We start from the raw sequence: 9,309 nt of genomic DNA on the forward strand, positions 1-9,309 counted from the left end.
TAATTAAATTAAACGTACTATAATAATATATATATATATATATATATATATATATATATATATATATATATATACATATATATATATATAAAGGATGATATATAATGGCAATAAATTAAAAAAAACTTTAAATATAAATATATTTTTTGTTTCCTAAGTAAAAGGGACTATGATGGTTTGTTGGATAAACTTTTGAATTTGGTTAATGGAAGATTGTCTGATTCTTTATCTCCTACTGGCAACCATTTACAGCGTATTTTCTTCGTTTCCTGACGAAATGAAATAAATCTATGGTACTGAGATTTTTTTTCAATGTAAGGTATTGTTGTAAAAACTTACAGATTTTATTATGACCCCGTGCTGATCGAGTGTGCATATTTCGTATTTAAAAAAAATAGTATGTTCATTTTCGTCTATGTACAGCACTCTTTCATATACATTTTTAATAATATGAAGCTCGGAGGTTCTTGTAACAATCACATCTGTTATTAGCCCAATCCATGTAACATTTAATAAATCTATAAAAATCATAGATAAATGAATTATTAAATAATTACATATATTACTATTAAATATTTTATTAAAGATTGTATTGATTTTGAGTAATATATATGTATACATATATTTTATATACTTTTATGAGATGTGCGATCTATCGTCACGTTTCCTTGGGTCGGCATATCGTATGCTTTACTGAGAAAATAATAATTACGACCAGTAAAACTCAGCTCATTTTTTCCACTCTTGAAAATTATCTAACACATTTAGAAATATTCGGGAAATGATCAACTAAACAATTTGATTAATGCTGTGTTTTTTTAATAAATTTATAATTTTATGAATATTCACCCGAAAGTCCATTTGATCTCCAGCGGTTCGCACGCTATGAAATTTCTTATCAAGCCACTTGGTGTTTGTCTCGCTTTCCACCACAAAATCGTGGATTGGTCCGAGTATTTTCAAAACTGACACGGAGCGGAAACATTTTATCTGTTTTATAAGTAATGAAAAGATAACTTAAAGTATAAAGATGCCAAAAATTATTATTATTATCCGTTACTTGTGTGCTCGTTGGCACAAAAATATATCCAATTTTATATGCATTTGTGTCAAAGTAATTCGGAATCGGAGTGTAGTCGAGTGCCCCGATTTCTTGAGCGACAGTCGATTCAATAATATTCCAACAATGAGAGATATTTAAATTTTTAGGAATACAAAATCTTCGTTTCTTCTTGACAATTAGCATATGCGCCTCATCATGCATTTTGACATTAATTAACTATTTTGGTTATTGTTCTTTTGTGTATATTGAATTGTGATGAACATCGTGCGTGTTTTAGAAAGAATCAATAAATTATTCTTTTTATCATTAAATGCCTAACTTCTCTCTTTATTAAATTTTATAAAACAAATTATTTTTAACAGTCGAATCTTTACTTTTAATTTATAAACATTTTTTTTAAATTATTATCAGGAGTTCTTATATCGTTATCCGAGAGAAAAGTTGGTTAAGAAATTCTCGAGGACAGCAAGTTCCAAATCGAATCGAGCGATATTGCTGCAGCCGATCAATCATGAAACTCGTTCTTTTGGTCGGCGCAAGTATATCGGTCCAATCATTTGTAATCATTAGCGGTATGGTACCGTTGGCACCGACATCTTATTATGTCATTTCGTTTCGTATCCTTTCTTTCTCGCCGCAGTATGTCACAAATGTAGATACTCCGGCATTGTTGCTGTAAACAGTATTCGACCATTATTTATTGACGCAAATAAAACATTGAATTAACTTTTATTCAACGCGGACGAATGAAGCAAAATATAGGAATAATCGTTTTGGATTATAACAGAGTCGTACAGCTACATGAATACATGTTGTCAGTTGTCACGTATAAAATTTCTTTTATTCTTCTTTTATCTTTGAGAATACATTATATCCGTGAATTTTAGAAGTCAATAGAAATACACGACATAGTAGTAACATGTTTGGTTTAAGATCCAATCATAAACGCTTTTACGTCTGCTTTTACGTCATGCAGAAGCATCGTTAAATTTCATAAATCTCGCTGCTCGCTGATTTCGCATGCAATCCTCGTAGTAAAGTGCGTTGTTTCCGTGCAACAATATTTAAAAATTGGATTACGATAAAGAAACTCATTTATGAATTAATCATGTTCAGACAGCAAAATATTAATATCATGAGATAGTTTGCTTCATAATTTATTTGCATTTCGTGCAGTAAGGCAAAAAAAAAGATGTGGCAATTGATAAAAAATTAATATTATTCTAAAATGCCTATGAGTAGCCAATATTATTTAAATTGCTTGTCAATTTAATTTAATATTATTTTATAATATTACTTTAATTTTGTTAGAAGACTGCGTTTTAAGACTGAAAATTAAATTGGATGTGCAGTTCGCAGGATTCGATTTGTATATAAATTCACATCAAATTATTTAAGCACTAAGGATCCAGCATGACTGTTTAAGGCTTTCATTTCCTAGGTGTTATATATTCACATTAATAGATAATTTGTTTAATATTACTCAAAATCGATTGCAATGGATTTGTTGCGTACTTTGAACGTAGTACAACAAGATTGGGAAGAGAGAGATGTTGTAGAGCTCCTATAAGATATGTTATGACTCGTTGCTCTTGCAGGAAGATCCATCTGCTCGCTCTTAACTGTCTTCCACTTTGCAATTAGCGAATTTTAAACTACTACTCGTCTTCAAGCAGCTTCAAGATAGTGAAGCATCGTCAAAGGATAGTGAAGTATCGTTGAAGTTGGTGCGACTTTGAATGACTGCAAAAAAATGACAGTTGTGAATGAATAAAGATTTACGTCTTCCGACCTTCATGATGAATTCGTGATTACGACAAGTAATCGCGATGCATTATCGGTATAGCGGTGACGCGATAGCAATAAAAAGTGAAAGATAGCAAAAAATAAGTGAGATAGGGTAAGCCTTAAATTTTCAGACCGGCAAATTGAAACGGCCCCGGGCCGTATCCCGATATTGCTTATGGTACAAATTTAATAAGGCGCCTGCTGGGGCCAGTTACCATGCTAATATCATCCGCCATCGACCGCGTACAACTTCTCCACCTGACGCTCGAACGAAGAAAAAGGTGAAGGTAGGAAAAAAGGGGCAACGTGGGGCAACAGAACGTTGCGGAGAAAAGAGGGGAACTGACGGCGATGGCAAAGATGACTGCGACGGATGTGAACGACGAGAGGCACGGGGTGACTCGTAACCCGTAATGTTATGGCACTGCCCACCGCGAGAAGGGCCTTAAAGGGCCCTCGTGCCGGAGTCTTTAGTGCCAAATTGGTTATGCGAACGCTTTACGACACGGCGTGCCGATATTAACCGAATGAATTACATAAATTATCTTTATTATCTAGCGTTACTTCGAGAATGACGACGACGACGAGGCTGAGAAATGCCGAGAAACATTCATGCGTACGTCCGCGAGTTCTACGCAGATTCCAGCGCTTCAATTGGAGCTCCAGAGAAAGATACCTCTGAGAGAATTGCTCTTTCTCCGAACAAGAAAATGGCGCAGTTACGATTGTGAAGTTAAAGATATTTTTACACATGTTTCTTAACGTGTAACACATGTTTTTAATCATAGAACAATCTCATAATTTTATTTGTAATTAAAAAATTTATATTATTTCGAATTTTCTTTGGCACCTTTCCCTTAATATAATTTGTCACCGCAATTATATTTTTAACGCTTACAGCCTAAGAAAATTAATCGACAATTTCTTCCTATGCGAATTATTCTTATGTCCTTATTTCCGAGAATTCCGAGTGGAATTATGTTACGTTGAAAAGTCACGGATTTCTTCACTGAAATTCCGCAGGACTCATTATTTACTGATGCGGCGCATGCTGCTCGCGAGCATAACGAGGATAGTATCCGCACATCACATGCGCTCCGGTCTCATCCCCCGTCATCATTTTATCATCCAGCGGACTGACTCTTGCGGGGTACCTACCGCACTCGGGATGCGTCTCTCGACGGGCAGCAGCGCAGTAATCTCGTGCGTCCTTCGTCATTCGTTCGTACCAAATAAGACGAGATAAAGGCGGACGTGGGGCGAGGCAGAGACTCCTTGCAGAGAGGCGGAATCAAGTAGGGACATTTTTATCAGTCGTCAAGTACTCCGCGGGAGGTCTCCGTGCGTGCACGCACGTGCCTACGTATTCCAAACGAAAATTTTGCGAAGGTTGCACCGAAGGGAACCTTGTTCCTCCAGGTTACGCTCTCGGCAGGTTTGGCGATAAAGTGGAAGTCCAATGATGGAAATAACGCGGTAACAACGGTCGTTAGATGAAAAATTCAACAGCCGCCTGAAGTGTAGAAGGGTAGCAGAGTTGATTGTTGCATGAAGGTGTAAGATAAGACAAAGATGCGGGTCGCTTAATGTCATTTGCAGGTGAAACGATGTAAGGGCCATTGCCACTGCAAGGTGCGTCGACATGTATCAAACAGTTCCACGAGGAACCTGCATTTATATAACGATTAATATACGTGTGAATATAGTATCGATAAGATCCAATTGACACATCAAATAATTACATTTAAAAAAAATCTTGATGAGAAAAGAAAAATAATGATTAATTTATATAAATTAATTTAACTTTAACTTACAAGGCAATCAAATCGATTACAATCTTAAGAATTGGATATCAGATTTTTTTTTAAATGATTGCTTTATAAAATATGTCGTACTATTTGCTTTGTTGTTTAAACATAAAAAATTTAACACTTCAATGATGTGTCTCTCATTCCGACGCGCATGATGCGGACGGTTTCTACTTCTAAGTAAACCGGCATGAGATTTAATGCAGATCTCGATGAGTTCTTCGACGTATCCCTGAGGGGGTCTCCTCCTATTTCCGTGCCGCTCTTCGCACAGCGGCGCGGAGATGCCACGCCGCATCGCGCGCCAGCCGAGAGCAGCGGACAGCGTGGCACGGCGTACAGCCGGAAAATTAGCATACGAGGCTGGGTTCGAACGAGGTACCCCCGATGTCTCCATCGCTCGTGAAATGGATACCCCATTCCATCGCGTTCTCCTTTCAGGATTGGTTTATGCCCGTGCGAGACTTACGGCCGGGCCGTGCCTCAATCGCCGCTCGGGGAGCCAGCCAGCCAGCCCGCGCGAGCCGTCTCATCTCACCTCGTGTGGGTGTTTTACGTGATATTATTGACTCCGTCTTTTGCTCTTTGTTGCTCCTCACGATCCTTCGACGAGCGAAACGTCCGGATGCCACACGATGTAATGCGCCGTACACCGCGAATGGAAAGCGATTTATTAAACGCTGGTTTTTATATAAGATATCGATGAAATTCATTATTGCATTTTTGACGCCAGTAACTTTTATTCAATTATTTGTTCAATCGGAAGCGCATTAATTGTTTTTAAGACATTTTGAAATGAAATATGTTTTATGTTTACAAGTTAAAATATTAGATCCAGTTTTATTAAATTGGTTCTTTTTGTAAGTTAAATGTAAAGAAAGTGTAAAAAAGTTTAAATGTGATACTTTTTGTTTAAACTAACGTTGCAAATTTGCGACGTTATCATGAAATAATCTTAGTGCTATATTATTAGATATTAAGGAGTAATGATAATCCAATCTCTTTCTTAATTTCCACTTATGCACTGAAAGAAAAGATTGGTTGCTGCAATAATTTAGATAGTAAAATATAGCATAGTATTTTTAATCGGCTGCAACAACCAATTTTTGGTTGTAGCAGCAAATTTTTAACCTATCAGCAATGTATATGATTTCGATAGGATAAAAATTTGCTACTACAACCAAAAACTGATTGCTGCAGCCATATAAAAATGCTATGCCATATTTTACTACCTAAATTGTTGCAACAACCAATCTTTTCTTTCAGTGTGTCAAAGTGTAAATCAATTTATTTCTGTGATTAGTTTTAATAAACATCGTCCATATTAACGTGCACCTAATAAATAATAAATTAAATTTGAATTAAATTTAATACATTTTCTTGAGTTTAACTCCATTGTTTTAATCATATTAATGACATATTGAGTATGAATAGTGATGATCTACAGATATGATTAAAAATAACATAAATCGAGTATAATTCGACATTATATAAATTTAACAGTATATTCATGATAAAGTACTTGCTTACCTTGCGTTGAAGTCTCCTAATATATCTACGTACCTCGCATTGAAATCTTTATCCCGCCCGATGCGATCGATGCATTTGAAGCTTATGACGATTCTATCGTGCCCTGTTAAAAATATCATATAATTCAATGTATTTTCCATAAAATTTTATGTATATTTGCACAAAATTTAATGCATACATTATATTTAGGACTACTGTAACTAAATTTATTCATCATCATATATCAGTTAAACTAGGTATGTCCAATTTGAGTTCCGGAACTAAAACACAAAAGCCATCGACATAAAAAAATTCAGTGTAAGATTTCGGGAACTGTAAAATATTGACACGCATCTGAGTAACGCTTATCAACATTTTACATTCCCCGAAATCTTATCCACCTTAAATTTTTTTGCGTCGATGATTTTGCGTTTTGACTTCAGAGAAATTGGACAGGCCTAAGTTAAACCATTCATTACTTTTCAATTACCTTATAATCACAAACTTTCATTACATGTTACTTAAATTCATCACAAAATTTCTAACAATGCGTGGATTTATCTACATGGAATATAATCAATGATAAGCACACAGAGCATTTCGAGAAGAAGTTCCAATGACAGAAAGATACGTATTGTAACGTGGCAAAGCGATAAAGACGAATAGCGAAGAAACGGGACAGAAGAAGGAAGAGAGGCTACCGACTGATGAGTTACGTTCTTGCGCGAATATTCGCCAATTATCTCTGGACGAGTAGCCGACTCTAATTGGACTTTACGCCGGTGGGTGGGATCAGCCATGGCAATTGCAGAAAAAAGTGCCTCGTAACGCGCACAGTGCGGGCGTATACAAGACGCACATTTACGCACACACTAGACTCACTGCCATATCTGACACGCTGTCGATAATTGGTCGAAAGCCGGAACGATTTGCTCCATTAAATCGCACGACACGAGCTGCCCAGAATTCTATGGTCCAATCTACTCATTCGCTCGAGGTGTCCAGCCGGTTACGACCGACGTGTCGGTTTATTACATATCCTGGTCCGGATACGCGATGGAACTATCAAATTTACTTTTCTGACAGGTAGACTCGTCGACTTTATGGTCGTAACTGGAGAGTTACATTACCGTGACGTCTATTTGTGAACTTTTGTGTCAGGTTGATGATTATGTTCGAAAAGTCGCACTCGCTAATGTTTTCATTCAGGATCTTTCAGCTGATTGCTTTCCTTTCGTTATACAGATAATAATAATTATTATCATCATTATTAAGGTTGGGTTGTTTCCACTTTTCAATAAATTTCAGCTCACTCTCTTACTCTCGTACTTTCTTTTCTTACTTTTTTATTTTTTTATTTATTCATTAGATATTATCACATAGTTTATCTGAAGATGAGACAACTGACACATAATGGTTCTCGATTTGTCTACAGTATTTACATAACTATTACAAAATTATTTGCAAAGAATGCAGTATGAAAATTCTTGTTCCTCGTTCCTATTATCTTCAACCTACTTTCATCTCTTCTGTTCCCTAATGTTCTTTGCTTTTACGATTGCTCCGCGTTTCAAATTATACTTTACAGATATAACGCGCCGTGAAACCTTCACGGAAATAGTTGCTAGCATTTAGCGCGAATGGACTCGTTTGGATACTTCCAGTCGATGGGCGCATGACGCGAGTCGTGAGATTACGGGCAGAAAATGCGAGGCGGATCGCAGCACGCAACAGGAAAGATAATTAGACGCGCGTTTATACTGCTGCTACCGGCGCACGTGCTACGAAATTAATGCCACGCTTGCAATCCGCAACTTTGAATAGCTGGCAGATATTTCTGTTATCATCGTTAGCGAATATGGTGCAATGTTACTCGTTTATGTATATTTTACCAAGAAAAATATTTAAATGCAAAAAATACATATTACATTTTATATTTTAAATTTATTATTTATTATTTTATATAACATGATTTTTTACATAGAAATGCCTCCTGCATTCGAGGAAAATATTTTATGCACAATTGAAGAAAATCCTGGAACATCTTGTCATCAAAGAATTAAGATCCCTGCAAGAAAGATTAAGTCATCACACTGTGTGGAACATTTTGCATGATTAATTTTTGCATCCCTATCATGTTCAGCACGTTCAGGCTCTTCTATCAAATAATTTGCAACAACGGATCACTTTTTATCAATGGCTTCTTCAATCGATGCAATCAAGATCCACAATTTTTGTACAATATTTTATTTATGAGGCATTCTTCACCACCAGGGATGGGATCAATAACATTCATAACATACATGTTTGCGGAGATGAAATCCCCATGCTATCATAGTATCACAGCATCATTTTTTTGTGAACGTTTGGGCAGGTATTTTTGAAGACCATCTAATCGGGCGTTACATTTTGCCTAATAGACTAACAGGACAAGTGTATCTTAATTTTCTCGAAAATAATTTATTCTTTTGGAAGATATTCCTTTACAACACAGACAACGAATGTGCATGATAGTGCCTTTGCCCATTTCCTTGTTAATGTCAGACGCCATTTAACCAATCGTTTTCAAGAAAGATGGATAGGACATGACGGTTCAGTTGTATGGCTACCTCGCTCACTCGGATTTAAATTCGTTGGATTATTATCTATGAGGACACTTGAAGAGCATGGTATATATGCCACATCAGTTACAATAGAGTTGCCTCAGAGAATTGAAAACTGTTGTCATAAATACGGAATAAACCCGGAATCTTTGAACGTGTTCGATCTTCAATGAGGAAACGTGCCGAATTGTGTGTTGAAATGGACGGAGGATACATTGAACATTTATTGTAAATTTAAGTTATTTTCTATTTTTCACAGAAGAAAGTGCCTCATAACTCATAACTCAAATAAAAGATTTTCTCAAATAAAAGGAGTATTGTTCATTAAGATTTTTTAAATTTGTTTTAACGAGTACTACATATCCCTAAAATTTGGTATCACTTTTTGGGAACATCCTGTATATATATGTATATATATATATATATATATATATATATGTATATTACTTAATTTAAATTAAAATTAAAATTAAATTTAAATTAAAAAAATTTAAAATTAAAAAAGTAAATTAAAAATTAATTTAAAATTTTACTTACT

General features: G+C 35.6%; 1 protein-coding gene across 1 annotated transcript in view; it reads right to left on the bottom strand.

Moving 5' to 3' along the window:
• LOC105622348 overlaps positions 1-1,264 on the bottom strand; it is a 26,596-nt gene extending 25,332 nt beyond the window's left edge. The window contains exons 1-3 of the mRNA XM_012203768.1: positions 1,061-1,264; positions 850-990; positions 635-743 (exon numbers count right to left, since the gene is read on the bottom strand). Coding sequence (XP_012059158.1) covers positions 635-743; positions 850-990; positions 1,061-1,264 — 454 coding nt within the window. The remainder of the gene's footprint in view (positions 1-634; positions 744-849; positions 991-1,060) is intronic.
• Positions 1,265-9,309: the final 8,045 nt, after the last annotated feature.

Source organism: Atta cephalotes, assembly GCF_000143395.1.
Source record: "Atta cephalotes unplaced genomic scaffold scaffold00043, whole genome shotgun sequence".
Lineage (NCBI taxonomy): Eukaryota > Metazoa > Arthropoda > Insecta > Hymenoptera > Formicidae > Atta > Atta cephalotes.